The sequence below is a fragment of the Acomys minous genome (genome assembly GCF_964271855.1).
Source record: "Acomys minous genome assembly, chromosome: 1".
Taxonomy (NCBI): Eukaryota; Metazoa; Chordata; class Mammalia; order Rodentia; family Muridae; genus Acomys; species Acomys minous.
Window position 1 is genome coordinate 11757538 of NC_140483.1, and position 26273 is coordinate 11783810.

The 26273-nt window shown below is 48.1% G+C and overlaps 1 protein-coding gene across 1 annotated transcript; it reads right to left on the reverse strand.

Moving 5' to 3' along the window:
* Positions 1–1775: 1775 nt before the first annotated feature.
* Positions 1776–20865, reverse strand: HHIPL2 (HHIP like 2; the record flags this gene model as incomplete). The annotated part of the gene is made up of 9 exons (XM_084800125.1): positions 1776–2122; positions 3143–3225; positions 4362–4443; positions 9629–9771; positions 10014–10140; positions 11895–12226; positions 13743–13886; positions 16030–16682; positions 20545–20865. 9 exons carry the CDS (start codon positions 20863–20865, stop codon positions 1836–1838), a joined length of 2172 nt encoding a protein of 723 aa, XP_084656251.1. The 3' UTR covers positions 1776–1835.
* Positions 20866–26273: the final 5408 nt, after the last annotated feature.

The following is a 26273-nucleotide window of genomic DNA, read 5'->3' on the forward strand; positions in this document are numbered from 1 at the left end:
AAAACAGCATCCGCTCAGATGTTCACTTCAGGGGTCTCAGCCAATTCTTCCGAACAGATCCAAGACCTTCAGCCATCTTCGAACCGAAGGGCACAGGGTTTGAATCCCTTCCATCTTTAAGAGGAAGTGGTCAGCAGGTGACTTGGTGCACGCCTGTAATTCTAGCGCTCTGGAGGCAGAGGCAGGCAGATCTCTGTGAGTTCAAGGCCAGCCTGGTCTACTAAGCAAGTTCAGAGCAGCCAAGGCTACACAGAGAAACCCTGTCTTGAAAAACCAAATAGGAAGAGGAGGAGGAGTGGGGAGGAAGAGGAATAGGAGGCTGTCATCTGAAAATTAAGAAGTTTGAGGACTCAGAGCTACACCCTAAAGTTTGCAGAGGGGGTGGGGACAAACCTATGGTGGGGGAGAGGGGACAAACAACCTCTGAAAATAGACTTCCAGAACTGATGGGTCATACTGTGAATCTTCCATAAAGATGAAACAGCAAGAATCAGAGAGGCTCAAGGGTGTAGATCAAGTGAGTGTACCTACAGAAAAGAAAAGCGCAATGTGTTTCTGTCAGGGGGGAAAAAAAAACCTGGGCAGTGCACATTCCGCCTCAGTAGAGAAGTGCCCACTTCACTCCCAGAGCCCTTCGCTGCCCCAGTGGCTTTGCTTTGTTCTCTTTACACACCCACAGTGTGCTGGAACTTACTCATGACTTGGAGAACCGTCAGAACCTCATTTCCTCTCTAGGATTTGTTGTTGTTGTTGTTGTTGTTTTTAATGGCTATGGGTATTTTGCTGGCATGTATGTATATGTACCACACCTGTACCTGATCCTCAGAACTGGAGTTATAGGCAGTTGTAAGCTGCTTTGTGGGTGCTGGGAACTGAACCCAGGTCCTCTCGAAGAGCGGCAAGTGCTCTTGGTTTCTGAGCTACCTCTGAGCACCACCATCACCCCTACACATTCACACTTTTAGTTCTTAACTCCTCCTGTGGGTCAGAAGCCACAGCCCTTCGCTGAGGCCCCTGCAGGGGCAGGTGAGATGGAGCACTGGTTGGCTGGCTGGGCCATTTCCTCACCGCCAAGTCGGGTCAAGGAAACCTCACCTTCCTTATCTTCCACAGAGTTGTACAGCAAGGCTACGAAACAAGGCCAGGAGATTGCAAGACGGAGCATACAGAGGTGGTAAATGGAGGGCCAGATGGAGTGTAGTTGTGTTTGTTAGCCATTTGCTGAGCTTGGAGTGTAGTTGTGTTTGTTAGCCATTTGCTGAGCTTGGAGTGTAGTTGTGTTTGTTAGCCATTTGCTGAGCTGAAGTAACAGGTGCTGGGGATCAGAGCTGAGCCTGCTTGTCTTCAGTTCCTGGGCTTCTGTCTGGGGGAAAGGGGCCATGCATCTCCATCATCCAGAGCTCATTAGCAGCGTACAGGCAGGAGTGCAGAGTGGGCTGCCGAAGCAAGCTGCCTGAAGCATGCTAGAGTCCCCAACATGCTAGATTGCCAAACAGTGAGATCAAAGGATACATCGGTGTAAGCCAAAGGTGATTTATTGCCCCGGATTGAAGAGATGTCAAATGAGATTCCTGGCAGGTATGCACATTAGAGCGTGTCATAAGCCAGGTGTGGGGTCGTGCAGGCTGTGGTCTCCCCCACAGAAACGCTGCCCACAGACCAGGCTCGTATTTCTTCAGTAGACAGCAAGATTTCCCAGAAAGAGAAAGACCACACACGTGGAAGTTAAGCTCGGCCCGCCCTGCCCCCACCACCCAGGCTTCCTGCTGATCCAATAGCCGATTCTGTGAGGTCTTCCCCTATCTCAGGTCTTATTGGTCAACTCCACCAACCGGTCATGGGCGACTTCTGCCTGGCGACTTCCGTGCTGCCTGCCCTATCCCACCGCGGCGTCTGTCGAGAGTCGGCTTCCGCTTGCCATGGGGCCCTGGGAACCACACTCTGCCTTTCTTCTTGCTACCAGGCCCTCGCAATGTTTTCTTGCTGCTTGTGGGAGAAGCTGGCTTCTCGGAGGAGCCCTTCTGAGATGCAACCCGGCCTGAGCTAGAAGCTAAAGTTGCATTGGATGATCTTCGAGCCGCCGCTTTCTGTGATTCCTCCTTAAGCAAGTCCAAGACCGTGGCTGGAAGGTAAGTTTAGTTCAGTGAGAAACCTACACCCACGAGGAAGCTGTGAAAGAGCGCTAAGGAGCCTCACAGCCTTCTAAGAGATGCAGCCCGCCAGAGTTCTCCCGGTTGACCTCCAACTCTCTGGCTCAAGCAATCTCCCTGCCTCAGCCTCCTGAGGAGCTGGTACCTTAAGTGCCACCACATCCAGCTTGCCATGAGGGTTCTGCGATATCAATTCTTTTTATTGATATTATTTTAATGTCCCGCTCTGGCTTTGCAGTAAATGCCTTCCTTTGTGCATTGGAATCAGTCTGGAGGTAAGTGGTACTGGGACATCTGCCTAAGGCAGTATCCATCCTCTTAGAAGCCTTCTGTGACTCCCGTTTTACCATGGAAAGGAATTTCTCACCTTAGGCTCCCTCGCAGTGCCCTGCATGTCCTCTGTACCAGAACCTTATAGCTATACTGTTTCTCTCTGTCCTCTCCTCCCCGCCATGTGACTTGGGATTTGTATAGGTCAGAGGTGTTGAGCACTCGTTGCTGCATCCCCAGGCTTAGTACAGAACCTCCCACAAAGTAAGTGCTAACTAATTATCGCCAAATGAAAGAATACACAAACAATCACATGAATGGATGGATGAGTGAAGAGAAAACAACAGATCAAGGTAGAAGCAGTATCTGTCCCGTTAATTCTGGTCTGCAGAAAAGCTGTATGCACTGAGCTGCAAGTTAATAACCCTCATAACTCTTAAGAGAGAAACTGTGAGCCTTGGAGCTCAAGACGGCTCAGCCATTAAGAGCACTAGCTGCAATCGCTGAAGAGCCAGGTTCAGTTCCCAGGACCCACACAGTGACTCAAAACTAGCAGGAACTCCAGTCACAGGGGATCTGAAGCCTCATTCTGGGCTCTGTAGTCTCCTGCATGCGCGCGCGCGCGCGCACACACACACACACACATATGCTGGGTATTGCCGTCTATTTGCTAAGGATGTGGCTGCACCAATGACTAACCCATAGCTCAGGAAGGGACTCACTGGCAAGTGGCCGGAACCGGATCTTCTTGCTCTTGGTTTTCACCGGCACTGGCTTGTATTTGCACTTGCCTGGCGGGGCTCGCCTATAAACATGGGCAGAAAGGGAGATGACACAAGACTGGGAAGACACAGTCAGGAAACCAACTCGGGGTGTATATTTATAAGAACTGGGGTTGGTCCTCTCTTGTCCACAGGGCTGGGTAGCTGTGGTAGGAATGTAGTCAGTGGAGAGGAGAGAGGGCACCCAGTGCCTTCAGGAGGCAGTGAAGAAGGATGTTAGCACGGCCTTGGTCTTCTGTCTTCTTGGTACTCTCTGTCAGCCTGTGTGTGCATAATGCTCCCTATGGTCCCTGGCACACAGCGATAATAATGACATCATGAAAATAGGTGGAAAAAAGAAAGCCCAGCTTTGTTACTCACACCTATAATCCCAGCACTCAGGACACTGAGGCAGGAGGACTACCTTGAGTTTAAGACTACATAATCATAATGAGTTCCAAGCCAAGATAGACTATAATATGAGACTCCCCTCTCAAGAAAAGCAACCACAAAAGTTTACCACTGGTTTCTGGTTCTGTCTGGTCTCTCAGGGCTGTTCTTGGGAAAGAGGGGGCTCAGGTCACTTCTTAGCCAAACTAATCATAAAAGTACCAAAGGATTGTGGGCTGGAGAGATGGTTCAGAGGTTGAGGGCCCTGACTGCTCCTCCAGAGGTTCTGAATTCAATCCTCAGCAACCACATGGTGGCTCACAACCACCTATAATGAAATCTTGATGCCCTCATCTGGCGTGCAGGTGTACATGCAGGCAGAGCCCTCATACATAAAATAAATCTTTAAATGTACCAAAGCAGAGAACTCCATCTCCAGGCATATTATCACCCCACCCAGTGTGCTCTAAAGGCTGGACTGCACCAGGCCGGAGGACAAGAGCTGTGCACGGCAACAGAGTGCAGTGGAGGCGGCCCAGACCAGGCTCACCCTGTGCCAATCCACACGCTACCCTAAGGTACAGCCTTGGGGGCCAACTAAGCCTCTCCCAGGAACTTCTGAGACCACACAGACAGACGGCCCAGTTGTCAAGTGAAGCAATGGCTAGGCCTATTTGTCACACATCCACTGACTGCCGCCCCAGATTGGGAAGCAGCCTCAGAGGGAAGCACCACTCTGTAAGTCCATCTGTGAGCTAATTCCTGAGAAGAAAATGACACCAAATCTCACCTTGAGGGGTCGACAAATTTGTAAATCGATCCATGTGGTGCATAGGCACTTGGGTAGGAGGTGGCCAGGAAATACAGCTCCCCTAAGGAAACAGAAGTTAGGAACAGGAACACCATATCATCAGAACTGAGGCACGGCTGGACACACAGAAAACAGTGGAATGAAGTGATGGCGGCCCTAAAACACTGTGAGCACAAAGGACTCCTGACAGACAGACAGCACCTCCCTGGCCTGCGGGCTTCTTGAGGGGAAAGTTCACCTTTGAACCCCCAAAGACTATCTCAGACAAGGCCCAGTGGAGGCCACTCCACACGTGTGCTGCTGGACCCAGCAAGCTTTTCTCTATCACCTCAGTGAAGCTCCGCTTCATATATGTGACATGCACATGTATAGATCAGCACGCAGAGGCCACAGGTTGATTTTGAATGTCTCTATTTTTTGAGACAGGTTCCGGCTAGGCTGGCTAGGTCCACCTGCCTCTGCCTCTGCAGCACTGAGGTTACAGCTACGCACCACTGCACTCAGTTTTTACCTGAGTGTTGGGGAACTGAACTCAGGTCTTCATGCTTGCTTACATGGCAGGCACCTGACTGAGCCATCTCCCCATTCTTTCTTGTCTCTGGTGCAAGCACCTCCTCAGCTTTGTCAACCTGACCCAGTGCTAGCAGGTTACACTCTAGTAAATTCACTTATACAGCTTACATGACTTCCTGTCAGCTTTATGGAAGACAGTCATGAAGTTGCAAAAGTGATGGTTCCACAGCCTTATGCAACAGCTTTTGTCCTCAGATCTGTGGAGATTAGTGGCCATACATTTCTCTGCAGAGTGTGAGGATCTTGGGCTGCCCAGCATGACAAGTATTGAAGACACCATGGCTTCATATACTGATAAAATGTGTTTATAACTGTTCTGGATTCAACTGTACTATCTGATTGGAAACACCAAACACCATCCAACATCATCAGATAAATGATCTGTGAATGCAAGCTACCATTGGCAGGGACCCTCCAAACCACACAGAAGCCCTAAAGTTGGGGATGGGGATGGGATGGTAGGATGAAAAGTAGATTATTGAATCTACTAGTCTCGGATATTATACATCGATATAGTTTACTGTACATTGATAGAAACTTAAGATTATTTTGTTCAGCTCTTGCTTAATGTATTGTACATATGCAGCTCATCTGAAAATATGATGTAAAGTTCTAATCTTATGAAAGCTAACTATTGCAAACTGTTCAATGTGATTAGAAATACAAGTTAGAAGTTAGTCACCTATAGGTAATCTTATTTGTAGTCTTGATAAATACTAGTTGAGTTAATTACAGAAATAAGCTTTATTTAGTCTCTTGTGTATGTTTTCAAGGTTAGGCAGATAGTACATAGCTAGAAACAGGCAATGTTTGTCTATTTAGATACGCCAAGATAGACAGGTGGTCTTCAAACACTTCAGAGATCTGCAGAATACGGCATTTAAAGATGCTTTAATAACAAAAGGCTTTTCTGACAGAGACGCGTCTGCACCTGGCAGCACCCCTAGTATACTTCAAAGAAGGTGATGGGCATCAAGAAACAAGTGTGGCAAGATAGCCACTGGACAAAAAAAAAAAAGTTCTTACTTCAACTGCTGACAGTGGCTATCTGTCCAAACTGTGAACAAGCAGGACACTGGGAAATTGACTGTCCAACTTTGCAGAGTCAAGGTAGGCCAGTTAAAAATTCCTGCTTCGCAGAAAAGTCTGTCAGATACTCGGCTGGTGCGCTAAAGATTGGATGCCTCAATGACACAGAGAGACCTCTGATGGCTGTCTGGGCAGTCAGATGTCTCTGTCACTTCTATGGTTCTGGAAACTGTTTGCTCTATGTGTCCTACATACTTAGCTAATATTATTTCCTTCTCAAGCCTTTGATAGGGTTGAAGACCAGACAGTCATTAGTCTTACTACAATTAAGCTCAGTTGTTTGGGAACTGAGACAATGTTATAGGTCTAAAAAGATGTTTCTAGGTTGATAAATGCAAGTTACAAAAAAGTGATTTAGGTATAGAACTTTGGACTCACCAGGATAGGACAGATAGGAGAATACGTTCTAAGATTGCCAATCACACAGGGACTGAACACTGTAAATGCAATTCTTACCTGATAATTCTCATAGTTAATCTTATTGTATATAGCTTATTGATGTTAAAGAAAAAGCCATTATTTTTAATAAAAAGGGGGACATGTAGTAGAATTTTCAGTTTCTTTAAAAAAACTCAGTTATATTATGTAAACAGATAGTTGTTTTTAGTCCCAAGTGTGGGATATGGGACTGACTTAGTTTGTCCACCGCTGGTCATTGCCTTGTGCTGCTCAGAGAGGGCCGTGGTCTTGGCCAGCTGTGGTTGCTTTAATTCTGAGGGCTCTGAGAGGGTATAAATATCAGAGCCCAGAGAGGGGAAGGATGCTTCAAGGAGGCAGATGGAGAGAGAAGAAGGCTGCTGCTTCTGCTGGACACTGCACATCCTCATGACAGAGACTGGTATGTACCCAAAGAACTTGACAGCCCTAACCAGCCAGAACTGAATCTAAAGATGTCTGTGTCCGCCTTTCCTTCTAACCTTCTTTCACTTCTACCTAGGGTTGAGGGTTTGGAAGGGAGGTAGAGGCATAAGATACCCAAATAAAATAGAGTTTAAAAAAGTAACACCTACAGGTGGGGCTGTCTTACTTTACATGACTACAGCTTGTGTGATATGTATGTTTGAAGATGCCATAGACTTCCGGTTCTATATTTAGGAGGAAAATACAAAAGGAAAATTTTATCTGATCCCCAGCTAACATTCTGAGTATCTGATTTACATCTTACTTGTATGAGAGAAGTGTGTATGCCACAGCACATATGTGGAAGTTGGGGGACAAGCTGCAGGAATCATTCTCTCCTTGGGTCCCTGGATGGAACTCAGGTTGTCAGGCTTAGTGACACCTTTACCATCTTTCCATCCCCTTAATATCTATTTCATGAGAAAGATAGCTCTCCTGCAGTGGGACTTACTTGCTGCAAGCATCCTTGCTTAGGCCAGCCCTTACTTGGGTCAGCCAGCAAACTGGGCCATGGATAAAGCTCTGGGCCAGCCATTCACTCAGCCTTGCTTCAATAACACCAAAAGTCACGTCTAAGAGCTCCACTACTAATATGTGGCAAGAGCCAAGGCAGTCTCATTCCAGTGGAAAATAGTGTGTTCAGAGCTGATGGAGGAAACAGTATTCTTATCTGGAAGAGTCCCTGTGGGACAGAATAGCAAAGAACACAATGTGGAGCCTGCTTTGCTTTGTTTTTTTGTTTTTTGTTTTTTTTTGTTTTTCGAGACAGGGTCTCTCTGTGTTAGCCTTGGCTGTCCTGGACTCACTTTGTAGACCAGGCTGGCCTCGAACTCACAGCGATCCGCCTGCCTCTGCCTCCCGAGTGCTGGGATTAAAGGCGTGTGCCACCACGCCCAGCTGAGCCTGCTTTGCTAAGGCACAAGAGGAAGGAGCTTACCTGGGGCAGCTCCTCTGCCTCAGGGCAAAGCCTTGGCCAAGTCCCTCTTCCCAGAATTCACCCAGGGATACTAGCTTTGTTGACTAGGAGTGGCTGTTTTCCCTTCTGACAGATGCCTATAGGCTCTGCAGCCAAACCTCCAAAGCCAGGGATCTAAGCTCTGCTGCAGAGAAGCAAGCCGCAGAGATGTGCCCCTCTAGGCGGGCCAGGTCTGCGCTTTCCAGCTCTATCTACCTTTTTTGGGGGGGGGGCGTCCAGCAGAGGAGCCCCATCGGGGTGCACGAATAGCTTGCCCTGCTCCATCCTTCTTCCCTGAGCAGCCTCTTGGCAGCCTGGGGCTTCTCTGCTTCTTTATGTGTTTGGATTCCCAACTTGCAACTCACAGACCTTTTCTATTTAAGATTCTTGAATTTTCCAAAATAACCCTCTGCTCATATAGAATGTTCCTCTCAAAGTGTCTATCCAGCAGCGAGCTGAGAGGAAAAGAAAGGGAGCAGAGTGGATTTCTTTATTATATACTCCTGGGCAGCCACCTGGAGGCTCTGAGTGGAAAAGCCTAAAGTCAGGGACTCACCCAGCCCTGGCTTCACACCTATAGAGAATCTCAGGTGTCTGGGAGACTCAGATACTGGGTTTTGCTCTTTTTCACTCTTTCTGTCTCTGTCTCTCTGTCTCTCTGTTTGTCTCTCTCTCTCTCTCTCTCTCTCTCTCTCTCTCTCTCTCTCTCTCTCTCTCTCTCTCTGTGTGTGTGTGTGTGTGTGTGTGTGTGTGTGTGTGTGTGCATGCCTGTATGTTGTGTTGTGTTTTGAGATAAGGTCTCATATAACCAGATCAGTCTCCCCTAGACCAATGATGCCCTTGAATTTCGGATTCTCCTACATCCTCTCCTAAATATTGGCACTACAGGTCTGTACTGAGGGTCCTAGGTACTCTAGCAACTGAGCTACATCCCCAGCCCAAGACATCATCTTATTACTTTTTGCCACTTAAAAGCATGACTAGACAAAACGATCCTATGCATACTTAGGTAAACAAAATGGAATTTCTTTAAAATTTGAAACTTTAACCTTTCAAAACAAAGCATTAATTAATGGGATTCTGATATTTAAGATGAATCCTCTGGCTACATCATTTTAGGGCCATACGTGTTCCTCAAACATGAGTACATGCCTTGGCTTCAATGGTCAATGCTACCCTTAGCATGTACCTGGTGTCTTCTGTTAAGTAATCATTTGCCTTGTTGCATACCCCCTGCCTACCCCAACCCATACTCCTTTACATCCACGTCTCTTTCCTCACAAACTCTTGGCAGAGTCAGGAAGACCCTAACCCAATCAGTGACCACACACCTCTTCCCAAACCACCAAAGAGCCTGAATGTTTAGTCTGCCCCCTGGGGCTCTGCTCACACTCTCATCATTGTTTTAGAATAAAATCAGCACTCGGGGAGGACATGAGCCACTCCGAAGTCAGAGACGAGAGCACAGACCTTGAGGTGCCCCTCACAAGGCCAAGTGCTCTTTCACCACGGCAGGGTGAAATCAATAACCAATGTTTCCTCCCTTGTGACACTGGAAATATGGCTGCATCACTTGGGCACTGTGGTTACTAATTACCCCATGTGTTATGAAACTCAGCTCAAGGATCACCGTGAGAGAAGTGACAGTGGCTGTTTAAGTGGCGAGAAGTGTGTCGCCAATGCCCTCGTGGTTATGGAAGAGCAGCCAAACAGGGCTCGCACACGTTACCTGCTTCGTCTTCAGCAAAGGAGATGATGAACTTGTTGTATGCGCTGATCAGCCCAGGGAAGGCACAGGACGCGTTGCCCAGGCAGATGTCTTGTTTCATCCATTTGTTGGTTTTCCTGTCTTCCTGCAAAGCCATAAGTCGGCTAGATGAAAAAGAAAACCTTATGTTGTAGGAATCTGAATTTCCACTCCACAGATTATTTTCCCACCTACAATCAGGGATCCTTGAGTACGAGCACTGAGCCTTAACTGAGCGTAGTGAGGTACACCTCTAAGAGGCAAGGGGATCACCACAAGTTTGCGGCCATTCTGTTCCACATAGAAAGCTGCAGGTCAGTCAGGATCAGCAGTACCCTGTCTCAAAAACAAGCAACCACTTCCTTACCCGCTCATGAAGTCCCCGAAGATGTAAAGGCCATTGAGATTGGGAGATTCACACCCACGGTAGACATACCCTCCAGTGACCGACTTCCCCACAGCATGGCCATAAGCATAGATGGGCAGAATGTCATCTGTGGGGACCAAGGAAAAAAGAGTGACAATCATGACCCGAGTGGAGAGTTCTAAGGAATCAGACATGGACTTATTAACTCAGTTGTCTGATTTAGCTTTTTTTGTTTGGTTTTGGTTTTGGGGTTTTTTGTTGTTGTTGTTTGTTTTGTTTTGTTTTTCGAAACAGGGTTTCTCTGTGTAGCCTTGGCTGTCCTGGATTTGCTTTGTAGACCAGGCTGGCCTCGAACTCACGGCGATCCGCCTGCCTCTGTCTCCCCAATGCTGGGATTAAAGGCGTGCGCCACCACGCCCGGCTTGATTTAGCTTTTAAACCCTTTTTCTCAACAGACTAGCCACAGTATGCAAGCTTCCCATTAGACCCCCAAGTCCCCCAAATCCCCTCCCTGACACCAGGCTCATCTGCCCCTCTCAGGACAGATACTCAGGTGTTATTGTCTTGAGACTCAGGTGGAGGCAGAAGAGTCAATGAGCATAAAGCCATCCTGGGTTATGTGATACCCCATCTCAGGAGGGGGAGGGGGAGGGGGAGGAATAGGTGGAAGAGGAGAAGGAGGAGGAAGAGGGGAGGGGGAGGAGGACAAAGAGAAGGAGGAGGAGGGGTAGGGATAGGAGGAGGAAGAGGAGGGGCGGGGGAGGGAGGGGAAGGAGGTGACCGACAGTGCTCAACTTTGAAGCAGGTGGAGCTCTTCAATACTCCTTGATTGTTGATTTTCAGAAACTGCTTTCCCCTTCTTGCATATGTGGAATACCATTTTAGTGGACTGTTCCAACTGGGTGACTGTTTTTAAAGCCTGAGCAGCCACCAAGTTTGCTTGCCCAGTGATTCTTAAAATAGTATGCCTAAAAGCCACTCAAGGAACTTCTTTAAAGTCCTAGTTAGTCTCTGTGCCCCAGATTGCCCAAAATGTAAATGCATTATGTCTGGCATACACCATATAAGTCAATCTTTAAATATAAATATAAATAAATAAATATATAAATAAATATATATATTGCATTTATTTGTGAGCATTTGTGAGAATGGCTTTTGGGAATTGGTTCAAGTTTTCCACCACGTAGGTCCCAGGATCAACTCAGGTCATCACGTTTGGCATCCAGCACCTTTGTAGTCTGAGCCATCTCACTGGCCCCAAATCAATATCAATTGCCTTTATTTTCTATTCCGGAGTTGGTCAACATTCCATCCCATAAAGCAGGACAAGTGTTCCAGTGCTCCAAGCAAAGGAGGTCGCTATAGGGAGAAGGGTTTTGTGAAAACAGAAAAGGCTGGGTGTTCCCAGCAGTCATTTGGCTGAGGCTGGAGGATCATGGGCTCAAAGTCAAGGTCAACTTAGGCGTGTTCAGACACTGTCTTAAGAAGCAGAAACAAAAATGAGGCACACAGTAGCAGTCAAAGCTCCTGTCGCTGTAAGGCAGCCCCAGAGAGATAGAAAACAGCTGACCCGCTAACCTTAGGGAGCTACTCCCCGCCCCCTGCAGGGTACGCACTGGCCTTGAACCACTTATGGAGCCCAGGTTGGCTCTGAATTCACATTTTTCAGCCTCTGCCTCCAGTACTGGGATTCTAGCCAAGTACTACCATGCCCAGTGGGGATCAACTTTCAAACAAGCATCGCCCAAGTGTCTTTGGTGTGACTGTCTGGGGCAGTATAGGGGTACCATCCCATAGCCCACCAACAAGCCACCATGGAGACAACCTTCAGGACACTCAGTTTGGCTTTCCCTATCTCCACCCAGACAGCGTCTTACTTACCCAAGGAAGCATTTTGACAAAGTTTCTTGTCATAACAGGCAAACCCTTCCTTTGCCCTCCAGCCATAGTTCCCGCCTTTAACGATGAGGTCAACTTCTTCAAACTTGTTCTGCCCCACGTCTCCACAGAACATCCGACCTCGGCCCTGCCGTGTGATGGGGTCCCCTCGGTCCACAGCACAGCGCCACATGTTTCTGACCCCGTAGGCATAGACGGCAGGGTGGGCGCCCCGCTTAGAAATAAAAGGATTGTCCAGGGGCACTCGGTACCGTTGGCCACCCATGCCTGCCCCATTCACATCAATCCTTAACACTTTTCCCAGCAGAGAACTTCTGGAAGACAAAAGGCCAAGAAATAGGCCCAGGTGAGCGAGGGCACAAGTAAGAAAGGCAAAGGGCCAGAAAAGAGAACCAGGAAGGCCACTGTGAGCTGATGCCAGGAGTCAGCTAGGAATCCCACAGGGCGAAGTAACCCACTTGGTCCTTTTAGAAATGTACAAGATGTTTAAGAGTTCCTCATCTCTGGCTCAAGAGGGTCTACTAGCAAATGTGACATGATCCTGTACCATGTGACCCTGAGTAATTTGAAGCTTTTGTTTTCTATTTTAATGATGGGTGGTCTCCAATTTGGTCTAATGTTATAAATCTGGAAGTAAATAATGGTTTTCTTTTTCCCCAGATAGCAGTGTGTTCTGGAAAAAGAACAGACTTTTTTTTTTTGAGAGGCCCTCCAGTGGGTTTGACTGCTGGGCTGTGATGCTGCTGCGACAATACATTTTAATGAGCTGTTATGTGCTCAGTGACATCCCTGAATGAGAGCATCCAGCAGATACTAGCTTAGTGTGACAAGAGTTAATATTTTACTCCTAGGAATAGTGAGAACAAGTGCTCCCAAGAGCAAAGGGGAAAAGGAGCCCGTGACCCTGACAGGCAGCACAGATGGCATCGATGGCCTCTGATGCCAGCGTCCAAGTCCCAGGCTCTGCCACTTACCTACTGTGCCCTTTTCCCAGCTTTAAATGGAAACCATGATCCCTATACTTCATAGAAGAGAGATAATTAAAACAGATTAAAATTGTCTTGCCCTTTCAGTGTGCCATACATTCTCAAGTATAGGATAAGCGGCAGGCACTGTCAACACGACAGGCACTCAGTTTATATCAGCTCTCATTAGCTGACTTCTCATGTGTCTCTGGGCCTAACATAGAGACTAGGATGTGCCCGTTTACTCAAATTTAATGGCTGTTGTTGTAGAGCGTCCTGCTAACATACACTTAACTTTTAAGTTTTTCTCTACACCGCACTGTGACAGTAATAATAAGCATTTCTTTGTTTATCTATTTATTGAGACAGAGTCTCACTCTGTAGCCCTGGCTGCCCTGGAACTCACTATGAAGACCAAGCTGGTCTCAAATATGCAGAGATCTGCCTGCCTCTGCTTCCTAAATGCTGGGATTAAAGGTGTGTATGACCAAGCCTGGCCACATTAATTGTTTGTTTGTTTGTTTGTTTGTTTTATGTATCTGGGTACTTTGTCTGCATGTTCATCTGCACACCAAAAGATGGCATCAGACAGTTGTGAGCTGTTTTGTGGGTGCTGAGAATTGAACTCAGGACCTTTGGAAGAGCAGTAAGTGCTCTTGACCATGGAGCCATCTCTCCAGCCCATTAAGCATTTATATTAGCTAACACATTGATCTGTATGTGTTTTGATAGGACAGTAATCCAAAGGCTCCTCTCATTGGCTCCAGGGGAGGGATTAGATCCTCTACATTTGACTCCGTGAAGAACAGTGTACCAGAGATGCTCTCAAAAGAACAGAGAGGGGTGCAGCCTCTACCCAGCTTACAAATTCTGCGCATTTCCAAACTTGCCGAAGGGATCCCCAGCCTGGCCTCCATCCCCAGTGAATATATACAGATAGCCATCCAGGCCAAAGAGAAGCTGTCCACCATTGTGGTTTGAGGCTGGTTCATCTATCTCCAAGATGACCCTGGAAGAGAAAAGGAAACCCCACATTGGCTTTGGCATGGCTGAAGCTGCATGTTCTTGAGACACCCAGAAGTTGCTGATCCTGCCACCAAGGTCTGCAAAGCTAACCAAGTTGGGCTTCAGTCTCCAAGGACTACAAAGTAGGAGGTTTGGGGCTCTGAGGGGGCCCCAGGTTTCTTGGTGTCATTCTTTTTTTTTTTAATTTACCTTTATTTTATGTGCACTGGTGTTTTGCCTGCATGTATGTCTATATGAGAGTGTCAGATCTTGGACTTAACAGTTGTGAGCTGCTGTGTGGGTGCTGGGATTTGAACCCAGGTCTTCTGGAAGAACAGCCAGTGCCTTAACCACTAAGCCACCTCTCCCACCCTCTTGGTGTAGTTCTTGTGTGAATCTTTATTTCTTTTAGTAGTGGGGATTGAACCTAGTGCCTTTTCACATGGCAGGCAAGCAGTCTACCACTGAGCCACATCTCCAGCCCTTTGTGGATCTTTCTCCTTTTGTACCATGAGCTCACAAGCTGAGTTAGGGCCAGGGTAACAGCCACCCCTCTCTACGGTTTGCCTTTACCCTCTGTCCCGCCAGAACTCCACGTTCCTTCCTTACCAGTCCTTTAGCCTTTCTGTGATTGTGTGGTGATTTGAATAAAATGGCCCCATAGCTCCATAGCAAGTGTGACTGTTAGCTACTAGGAGGCGTGGCCTTGGTGGGGTAGGTGTGGCCTTGTTGGAGGAAGTGAGTGACTGGGGGTGGGCTTTGAGGTCTCAGAAACTCAAGTCTGGTCAGTGTGTCTCAGTCTACCTTCCTGTTGCCTTCAGATCAAGATGTAGAGCTCTCAGCTCCTTCCCCAGCACCCTGTCTGCCTGCACACTGCCATGCTTTCCTGCCATGACAACACTGGATTAAACCTCTGAAACTGTAAACCAGCCCCAGTTCAATGTTGTCCTTTATAAGAGCTACCATGGCCATTGTGTCTCTTCACAGCAATAGAAACCCTAGCTAAGGCAGATGAGAAAAGAGCCAGGACCAGAAAAAGGGGAGAAGGCAGAGTGAGAGAAAGACAAAGGATGCTCTTGGAGCCAGCTAGAAAGCTAGCGCCTCATCTGTCCTGGTGATCAGCTTGACACAGTCTAGAGTCATCCGAGTGGAGAGTCTCATTTGAGGGACTGACTCCTTGGATTGCCTTGTGGGCGTGTTTGGAAGGGACTATCTAGATTGTTAGTTGATGTGGGAGAGCACAGCCCACTGTGGACAGACCATCCTTAGACGGATGGTCCTGGGCTCTATCTGGAAGCTTGCTGAGTTATAACCCAGCTATGGAGCAGCGTCCACTGTTGTTCCTGCTGGACCTACTGCCTATGAAATGAGTTCCTCGGCTGGAGGTAACGCTGTATGCAACAACAAGCAGGCCTGCCTTTAAGTTCCTGCCCTGCTTTCCCTCAGTAATGGACTGTGGCCTGAAGTATAAGCCAAGTAAAGGCTTCCCTCCTCTGACTTGTTTTGGTCACAGCCTCTGTCACAGCAACAGAATGAAGCTACAGCGCCATACACCAGCACTGTATGGTCTTGTGCCATTGCTCCTGTGCGGTGAGAAATCCCACGCGCACCTAGTGGCCACACAATTAATTAGGGGCCAGTACTGTATTTAATATATGATCTATACTCACTTTTAAATCCCCTTAGGCTGCCAGCCCTGGCTTCTCTTTTGTAAACACAACAAGCGTGACTCTACCTAGGCGAGGTAAAGTGAGAACTATACTCATAGCAAAGCTTTATTATAGAGCTATCCAGGTTGTCCTCATTCATCAGAAGTGACTCTTTCCTCAACGTTTTTTACATGTATTAGTTTTTTTCCTGTAAGTAATGTATATGCACTACCTGCATGCAGTACCTGTAGATGCCAGAAGGGGAGCCATATCCCTGGGACTGGAATTAGAAAGGGTGAGCTACTGTGTGGTGCTGGGGACTGAATACCAGTCCTCTGCAAGAACAGCCACTGCTGTTAGCCCCTGAGCCATCTGTCCAGCTTGTTTTCTTACCATTTTAGGCAAGTGTTCCAACACCAGGCCCATCCCTTTTTTACCACCCCAGTAGATGGGCATCATTGGGGAGCACAGTTCCAGGTTCTCATAAGATTGCCTCACCTCTCTGATTTGGGGTCTGCTTTGTTAGGGTCAGAGAGGGAAACCTTCATCTCACTAATCCGGATTTTCTCCACCTTCCTCTTGCCCAGGCATGAATAATAAATATAGAACTTGCGGTTGTGGCGGAATTTGGGATGAAAAGCCAGCCCCAAAAAGCCTCTCTCATCCCCGATCCACGGTGTGGTCAGCACCATGCTCTTGAGATCCAGGAAGGGCTGTTCCAGGCGGCTCCCGTCAGGGAGGTAAACCCACACCACTCCTACTTGTTCCGCAACAAAGAAGCTGTGGGTGCCATCCCCAGCGTGGACCATGGACACAGGGTTCCTCAGCCCATTGGCCACCTCGGCCAGGCAGAGCTGCAGGCAGCCCTGGTGGTCCTCGGCCACCACTCCCAGGTTACGGTTGAGCTGATCGTTCCTCAGCACATTGGGGAAGCAGTAGTCCTCATCAGGAAGGTTGAGGAGGTGGCAGAAGCGAGCGCCATCTTTTTCATGGGACCCCTGGAGGCCGCGGTCGCTGGTTAGCAGGGAGATGGCAGAATGGCAGTTGTGATGGAAGGCAGAGCAGTAGTCAGAGCAGAGACCAGGAAGGTTCCGGAGCGGTGTCTGGGGGTTCTCGGCGTCGTAGAGATGGGCTGCATAGGGAGAGCACTCCTGGAGAAAGAACAGAAAGCTTGGTCTCAATTCGAGCAAGGGGAAAAAGAAAAAAGCAAAAAATGATCTTAGAGATTTTTCTGGAGACTTGCGTACAAATTGCTGTTAATCATTTCTCTAGAACCCAAATTTTTGATATAGTTAATGCGCCTGGAGAAAAATCCTCGCATATTCACTACACTGTGTCTAGCATTTCAATAACTTAGTTCTTTTTCAAAATGTGTATTGGCATACGTTAAGCCGTATGTAATGATGGGTTTCATCATGACATTTTGTGTCATATTTTTGTCATAATTCATCAGATGACCTCTCCTGTTCCCTTCCCATTCTCACTGATCTTTCCAACTAGCACCCCATCTACTGTCGTGTGTGTATATATGTATGTGTGTGTGTGTGTGTGTGTGTGTGTGTGTGTGTGTGTGTGTGTAAGAGAGGGGGGAAGGAGGGCAAGGAGTTTTATTAGCTCTGTATGCAGAGAATGGGCAAGGGCTGGTGTATAGGAACAAGACACCTTGTTAGTGATTACACCACTGAAGAAAATGCTTCTCCCTCTATGACCAGCCATTAGCCAGATATGAATCCTCAGGGGCTGGAGTCCCCTGAGTCCATCTCTGTTCCACAACAGGCTGTTAGATCTTGTGTAAGTATCACAACTGTCAATAGCTTTGTTCTTGACACTTAAAATTATATTAAATGATAGATGAATATTTTTAATGATTTACTTTTATGTATGTATGTGTGTGAATGCCTGAGTGAGTTTTACATGCACCATCTGTGTTCAGGCATCTACAGAGGCCAACAGAGCACATCAGATCCCCTGAAACAGCTCTGAATCACCATGTGGGTGCTGGGAACCAAACCGTGGTCCTCTATGAGAACAGCCAGTTCTCTTAACACCTGAAGTGCCTCTCCATCCCTGGAAATACATTTTTTTAAAGACAATATCACATTTTTCAGTCCTCCCTTTTCTCAAGGGGAAGCAACATGGCATGTTCCATGTCTATTAAACCTGCATACCTAGTATTAATAGTTCATATTCTATGCTTCTTCATGCTTAAAATATTTAACAATTCAACCTTATATAATCAAAATGGCTATTTGATGTGCTGCTCCCAGAGGCTAAAATGCTTAGCAACTTCTTCATATATTAAATATTTGTGCTTGGTGCAGGCAAAGCACTATGCTGGATGCTGTAGGTTTCTCTTTCAATTTTGGCTTTTCAGTAATGAGATTGTACTATACAAAAGTATATAAGGATTAAATGTCCAAAAGAGTGTATGTTATCTGACCTCCTGGACCATAGCAATTTCAGGAGACAACAGAATTCTTGGGCCAAACCTCAGCTCCCTGCAGTGTTGACAGGCAGGCTACTGAGACTTGAAAAGTAAAATGAACAGTTGTGAGTTGGATGAGAATGGCTCCCAGTCATATATTTGAATATTTGGCCTTCGGTTGGTGGGACTATTTAGGAAGGACTATGACCTTGTTGGAAGATGTATGCTACTGGGGGTGGTCTCTCCCTCCCTCCCTCTCTCCCTCCCTTCTCCCTTTCCTTCTTCCTCTCCCTCCCCACCCTCTCTGTCTGCCTTGTGGTTGTGGATCAGGAGGTGAGCTCTCAGCTGGTCCTTCACTCCACCATGATGGACTCTAAGCCTCTGAAACCATAAGCCAAATTAAATGTCTTCTACTGTAAGTGGCCTTGGCCATGGTGCTTTATCACAGCAGTAGAAAAGCAACTAAGGCCTCGTGTTTAAAGGACAGAATTTGGAGCATTAGGGAAGATGTGAGTCTGTCAGCCAAGCACCTCAGACCGCTGAAGCTCTCCCAGATAAGCAGCCTGTGTGACTGGACCAGCAGCACTTTTTGTGTATATTAGAGTCTCACTGCTGTCACGTCCCCTTGTTGGACACTATAGAGCAAGCCCTTGGTTACCAGGCTAAGGGGAAACAAAGAAACCCAGAGATGGAAAGCATCTTCTCCCAGACTGTCTGGCTCAACTGAGGCTATGTATCAGAGGAGCTACTACAAAGCAAGATGGCCCACTTGCCTGAGTGTCAGCTCACCCCTGTATGAAAGAAAGGAAGCGGGGAGAGATAATGGTGAAATAATTAAATACTTGGGGACAGAAGCTGGGAGCAGAAGTATGACCGTCACCCTGGAACACTCTCAGGCAGCCGTTCCAAGCTTGCAAAGTTGTTTTGGCTCAGCTCAGGAACTGAGCCAGTGTTTCTCCAGAGGAGAGATTTGGACCCAGAAAGGGTTCTGCTGTATGACTGCCCCATTGCACCTCTCCTGTGTGCAAGCCCCACGAGCAAAGGGCACACTCAAGTCCTCATGGAGCTCACAATTCCCAGAGTTCAGAAAACAATTACAGAAATGGGTCAGACACGATGCTGTACTTTACTCTGGTGTGATGTACTCAAGTCGTCCTGAGACCTGGAGCCAACACACGATTCCAGAAGGGTGAGGGCCATAACAGCTGGCAGAGCCATCTCAGGTATAACCACACACAGTGGGGGGAATGGCCTTGTATAGTTTAACACATAAACACAGCTAGGTTATATTAGTCTTCAAGTCCATGGTACAAGAGAGCAGCTGAATGTCGCTTTTTGAATCCAAGAGGAGGTGGGGAGGGAGGGAGATCATCAGGACAGGACATCTCAGAAAGAACGTTCCCATGTTACTTGTAAAAGCCCAACTTCTGGGCCTGAGGAGATGGCTCAAATACTAAAGTGCTTGCTTGCAAACATGAGGACCTGTATTTGGACTGCAGCCTGGTATTGCACTCTAATTCCAGCACTGGGGCAAAGACAGACTCTCCGGAGCTCACTAGCTAGCCATCCTACCTGAATCAGGGGGTTCCAATTTCATAAAATCCTGTCCCCCAAAACATATGGTGAAGAGAAAAAGAGGAAGATGACTGGCAGTGACCTCCAGCCAATACACACACACACACACACACACACACACACACTCACACACACACACACACCATGCTCATTTCAGAGTCAAACCTCCAGGAAACAGCTAGGGGGATGGTGCCCTAGCATGAGAGCAGAGCCCTAGAGCAATGCCACCCAGGTGTCTGTCCTCTGTGTCATATTATACTGATTCCTGCCTGGGCAGTCTGTGCCCATACATAGAGCTGAGGAGGCCACGCTACTTGGGAACAGTGGCCATGGTGGGAAAAGATGCCCCAGGACAGCCACACAATAGCACTAGGATGCCCTGGAAGGTGTCAGGTTAAAATCAGCCTGGACTGATCCAAGAGTGCTGCTTTCTTGCTGTGGCTTCTCTCATTGGACCCCTCTTCCCACAGATTGGTGTGTGTATGTGCAGCTTGTACCTTTGGGGCTTCAAGCCCAGCTCAACTAAGGTGATGCCTCCTACATGTTGATTTTGGCTGCCAGTGAGCCTGGAGATGAGAAATTCTGAGTCATTGCTTCCCAGCAACTTGAGGCTCTCTCCATCCAGCTCAGGAGCTCTGCAGACAAGACCCCAATCCATGCTGCCACCACTGTCACAAGAGACACCCCCTTGGCAAAGCACCCACTCTGGCAGGTGTTACCACCCCCTCCCTTGCATGACGCATAAATGCCACAGGAATACTGTGCCCAGCTCTCTGGTCCTTGTAAGGATGGAGCCGCTGCACTGAGAACTCCATGAAGACCTCTTTGCTGTCTGGGGGGTGGGGGGGACCCCAGAGGGAAGAGTACAGGGAACCACTGTACACCCTCTCGTCCAGCTCTCCAGGAAGACATCTGGCAGGAATATCTCACCCCAGGATCTGCCATTCAGCCAGCATCTAAAGCTTTTCCAACCTAGGCCCCTCTCCTCCTCATAAAACAATACTCAGACCCACCTGGCAAAGGATGTCTTTAATGTAACCTCCACACAGTTCGTGACCCTTCAGGTCAAAGTAGTTCATGATGTCCCAGTACCGGGCAGCGATGCGGTGGTCCTTGCGCCGATCGCAACAGCCAAAGGAGTCATAGTCAGAGCAAAACTCCAGGTGGAGAGAAGGACGGAAGGGTGGTCCATAATCCAAGCACTGGGGGTGTCCCTGCAGCAGGCCCACCCAGACCGACAAGAATGTGAGGCCCAGGCAGGAAAGGCCAGGAGAGAGCCATGGGGCCCGATGACGACCAGGAACTGTGTGTGGGCTGGTATGTTTTCCCAGCATTTGGGCCTTGAGGATTCTCTGCTGCTGCCTTCCTGGGTTGGTCTGGCCAGTCTGCCCAAGTTCCCTCCCCCTGCTCCCAATTTCTCTTCCTTCTTTCTCTCCCTCACATCCTGCTTCATGTTCACCGAGGTGGTTGGTCAGTGAAGTCCGTTCTCTGGGCCGGTGGCTAAGTGTACCTAGTGACATCTGTGAGAGGTGCCCTTGCCTGTCTGTCAGTCCTGACTAAAAGCAAACTGGAGCAAGTCTCAATACTAGTGCCAAGTGGTTGGGAACCATGGGTGCTTAGCCAAAAGGTGTGATGGCACCAATGACTGCGGTGCTATGATTCCTCAAACTCCACAGAATCCCCGCCATGTTGGGAGCAGGCCAGGAACTTCCCGCTTGTTTACTGTTTCTCTGCAGGCTGGGCAGCACACATAGAGTCCCCACAGCAGACTGTGCGAGGCAAGCGTCCAGGTTCCTGCAGTGCAGAAGGGCACGGAGAGCATCTGGGAACATGTCAGGGAGGGCTGTCCTGTGTGTATTTGGATGGCCCCGGTGGGAGGAAATTTCATGACTCTTGCATCTACAGCAAGAAAAAACAGGCAGTAAAGGAGAGGAAGGGTATCTCAGTCACAAACGGGGATGTGCCCTGCTTGGCAGAGTGTTTGCCCAGTGTACATAAGGTCCTGGGTTTCTTCCTCAGCCCCTCACAAACCAGGTTGTGCTGTGTTCAGCTGTCATGTTAATACTTAGGAGGTGGAGACAGGAAGATCAAAAGTATAAGGTCATCCTTGTCTACAAAGCAAGTTTGAGGCCAGTCTGGGCTACGTGAGACCCTATCTCAAAAGCACATAAAGAAAACACAAATACCATAGACTGGTTAGCTTATAAATAGTATTATAAACTTATCTCTCAGTTTAGAGACTGAAAAATTCAAAGTCAAGAATCCAGCAAGTCCAGTGTCTGGTGAGGAACCTTCGTAGCCATGTCCTCACAGTGAGAGACAGGACACACGTACCCTCTGAAGCCCCCTCCCAGACACCCCAATCTCCCACTAGTATGCCAGGGGGTGGGTACGTGGAGACTGAACCCAGGGTCTCTCACACATACAGAGCATACCCTACTAGAGACCTGTATCCCTCAGCTGTGGTAGCTTAGGTAGGGACTGTTCTCTAAAATGCGTACATTGAAAACTCAGCCTCCAACCTGTGGCACCATTGGGATGCTCTGGACCCTCTAGAGACAAGGCCTTGTGGAAAGAAATTAGGTAGGGAGATAAGCAGCTTTGCTCCACCACAGTCCCCACCATGGTGAGAGGTTGCACCACAGGCCCAAGAGCAATGAATGAGTGCAGAGCCATGGGCTCAAACTCGCCTTTCTTCTGATCATCCTAGACACTTTTATGGTCATGGAAAAGCTAGCTAGCCCTTTAGCCTGAAGCCTTAATGCCCACACCTTGACGGGTTTCAACATACAAAATTTTCATGAACAGAGTCATTGTGTCCCAGGGGCACAGGCCAGGAAGCATGGCACTCATGATTTCCTTCTTGCCAGACCTATGGCCGCTATGACTTTATTGTGCCTATTTAGTGTGTGTCTTTGTGGGGGTGGGGGAGTCAAGGGCACACCACAGTATGTGTGGGAGTCAGGACAACCGTCAGGAGCATATTTTCTCTCTCTACTACACTAGACCCACGGATGGAGCTCAGGTTGTCAGGCTCGGTGGCAGGTAGCTTTACCTGCTAAGGCACCCACAGACTCTGCTTTAGAGGCAGTCTCGCTCCTCGAACATTCCATCAGTATTGAGGGTTATTTTGCTTCGTATATGTCTCTGCCACCCAACAGGTTTTGGGTTTGTTTGTTTTTCTTAAGACCGGCGTCTCACTAAATAGGCTTTGGCTGGCCTGGAACTCCCATGTAGATCACAGTGGCCTCGAATTCAGTGATGCCTACCAAGGGCCGGGATTAAAGGTGTGTGCCACTATACCACCTGGCTTTTAATTAGCTTTTGAGTGGCTGAATATGGAATCCCAAAACCCCAAATCCAGAGGCGTGAGCAAGGGGGTGGACTCATGCAGATATTTAGTACCTGAGCATTTCCTGTGATCTCAGCCTATTGGAACGGTCAGAAATCTTTGATATGCCCTGCTGGCCTTGCCTTCAAAGGAGGACTGCCCAGGCAGCTTTCCCACTGACCACAGAGCAGCCATTGCCAGAAGAGCATTAAGAGTGTGAGCCTAGTGTAGCCAAGGCTGCACTCATAGTGCTCTGACTTTTAAAAGCCCCACAATATTTAAGATACAAATAAAAACCCCAAAACACAGGAAGTCAGAAGTGGGTAATCAGGATGACTGTCAATGCAGCCCAGCTTTCCAGTTCGTTCAACACACCTGTGGCTTTACCTGCTGGCCTGTTGGCAGAGCTGAGAACAGAACCAGGTTCTCACACACACTAGGGAAACGCACGGTCATTGAGCCACACGCTCAGCCTCTGCTTCTGCAAACATAGGCGGGAGTCAGAGTCGCTGGTGACTGCGCCATTCCCACAGGGCTGGTTACTCACAGGTCCGTGTCTGTCGTTGCTGTGGAAGCCTTGGGTGGGATGAGGAACCCACAATGCCACGTCAGGCCGTGAACTCACAGCCACCACTGCCTGGCCTGAGAAGAGTGCATCTCCCACCCGGGAGACAATTTCTTGACCCTTTATTAGCATTTATGTCTTGATCTTTTTCCTTTGGCCACAAAAACCCATGGAACTTTTCCTGTTTGAGGCAAATGTCCTTGCAGAGATTAGTAGGGAAAGATCAGCAGCCCACTGGGCACTCTGACACAAGCTCCTGATTAAAAGGTCACATTTCAGATATAAATATATAAGACAACTGTTTCCAATATGCTCTGAGAAGAAAGGGTAAGCTGGGCGTGGTGCAGCAGATACCTGTGACAAGTACCTGGGAAGATGAGGCAGGAGGGTCAGCAGTTTGAGGCTAAGCTGGACAATACAGGAGGATGGAGGAAGAGGAGGAAGGCATAAAACAGGGTCCAATAATGGAAGACAGATTATAGTAATGGAGAGGAAGGTCAGTGCCATGGAGCATTCACAGGAAGGAATGGGGGCTTGAGAGCAGGGAAAAAAGAACAGGAAGTGTCCAGTAAACCTGGGACCACAGGGCTCAATCACTAGAACAGACTGAGCTTGGGAACTGTCTGAACCTATCCACTACACCCAGATGGAGAGCTGAAGTTAGCACCCATCTTTGAAATACACATTTGTAAATTACCGTTAGTTTGCCTGCACTGCTGTCCAAAGCACACAAACCAGAAGGTTTTCATGACAGACTTACTGTCTCTCTGATTCTGAGGTCATGGTGTGGGTTGGGCTTCAGAGGGCTGTGAGGAGAATCAGTTCTGGGTGTCAGTCCCAGCTTCTGGTGGTTCAAAAGCAACTTTCGGCAGACATAGCTTAGAGCTGCACTACCCCAACGATGCCATTTTTCCTGTATGCATGTCTGTGTCCAACAGCCCCCCCTTTTTTTTTTTAAATGAAAACACAAGTCATATTAGATTAGGGCCATAATGGCCTCAGTTCCATTTATTAATTTTGAGCAGACACCTGCAAACGAGGATGTCTCTCTGCAGCCCACCTTCGAGCCATGTTCCCTCCGGAAGCCTGCAGGTGAGCGGTGCCCCTGCCGATGGAAAGCAGCTCCCATGTGAGGACTGCGCACCGAGTCTACAGAGCATCTTCCCACACCTCAGTTCTCAGAGGTGGAAAGACACACGCCCCATTACCAGCATGTGGACAATCTGTGGGGTCACAGGGGTTCGGGGAGATAAGAAGATCCCACCAGTCAAATGGCAATGAAGTCCAGGATTGCGAGTTTACAGCTTGGCTTTACCAAACTCAGCAATGACTTTAAATTATTCTTTGTGTCAAAAAACTGCCATCAGCCGCAGCTGGTAAAGCCACTTTCCACATATCTTGCGAGGACTCTCATGTTGTAGTCTATCACTTCTAATATTACCCCTTACTGAGAGAAGTCATGAGCAGGCCCCATGCTGCCCACTTAGTCGCTCGCACTGTCACATCACCCACTGCCACACAACACAGGGACAGCTCCATTAGACTAGGCGTTTTAGACATGCTGAGGTTTGAGAGCCAACAGGTCTTCCTGACTCCATGGTATTTTGGGGTGGTTTGGGAAGATTCAAGTACAATCATCTGATATGGAATATTCAGAATGTATAAGGCGACTGAAACTGCCATTAACCTGATTTTAAAGATGAGCCAAGTCCTAAGTAGATGCTTTTCAAGGGAAGACATTAAAATGACTCACAGTGGCACAGAATGCTGCTCATGGTTCCAGACTTCAGAGAAAAAGAACTTAAGACAAGGAGGTATTAAGGAAAAGGCAAGCGTTGGATATGGGGAAAGAAGCCTTGTGTACTACTGATGGTCTTTATTATACTGTTGTTGCTGCTTTGTGGTGGTGGTGGTGTTCGTGGTGGAGGTGGTGGTGGTGGTGGTGGTGGAAGTGGTGGTGGAGGAGGAGGAGGTTGTGGTGGTGATGGTGGTGGTGGATGAGGTGGAGGTGGTGGAGGAGGAGGTGGTGGAGAAGGTGGAGGTGGTGGTAGAGGTGGTGGAGGAGGAGGTGGTGGAGGAGGTGGTGGAGGTGGTAGAGGTGGTAGTGGTATTGCTAGTGCTTGAGCTCTTGCTGGAAAGTCGATTGCTGCCATCTACCCTATTGCCACCAGAGGTGTGGCAATGTGGACTGAAGACCAGCCACTCTCCCGAGATCTGCCACGTCTTCAGTGCTGGGAGGGAACTGGCTCCTGGACTGAACAGCTAGAACAGGGTTCTCAGCTTCCCTAGCGCGCAGACAACCAATGTTGGGCTCCTCAGGCCATCTGATTAGTAAGTCCACTTTGTGTTTTATTTTCAGTCTATGGCGTCTTCTCGTCTGGACAGCCCCGATACAGTAACCACACACAGGTAACAGACTGCTTACCTTGCTCACACCAATCCTTTTACAGTGTGTACACCTTCCAAGCTATCAAGTTGTATACCTCAGAGACATACATTCAAAGGTTTCTAGGAAGAAGCAAGAGACTTAAAGTTCTTTCAGTTCCTGTTCTTTAAAGGGTCATCATGTAATCAGGATGGATACTGAGCAGTAAACTCGACCTACCATTAACTACTATCCTAGGCAGCAAACTAAATTAAGTCAATGTTAAAAGAGAGAGAATGTTTGGCAATGTTGCCAAATAAGTCACATACACTCAAATGAAAAAGCCAGAGCTGGGTGCAGTGAACATACCTTTAATCCCAGCACTCCAAAAATAAGACAGGCAGCTCTGTCTGTAAGTTCAAGGTCAGAGCTACATAGTGAAAGTCTATCTCAGAAACAAAACAATAAAATCCAGGATTCT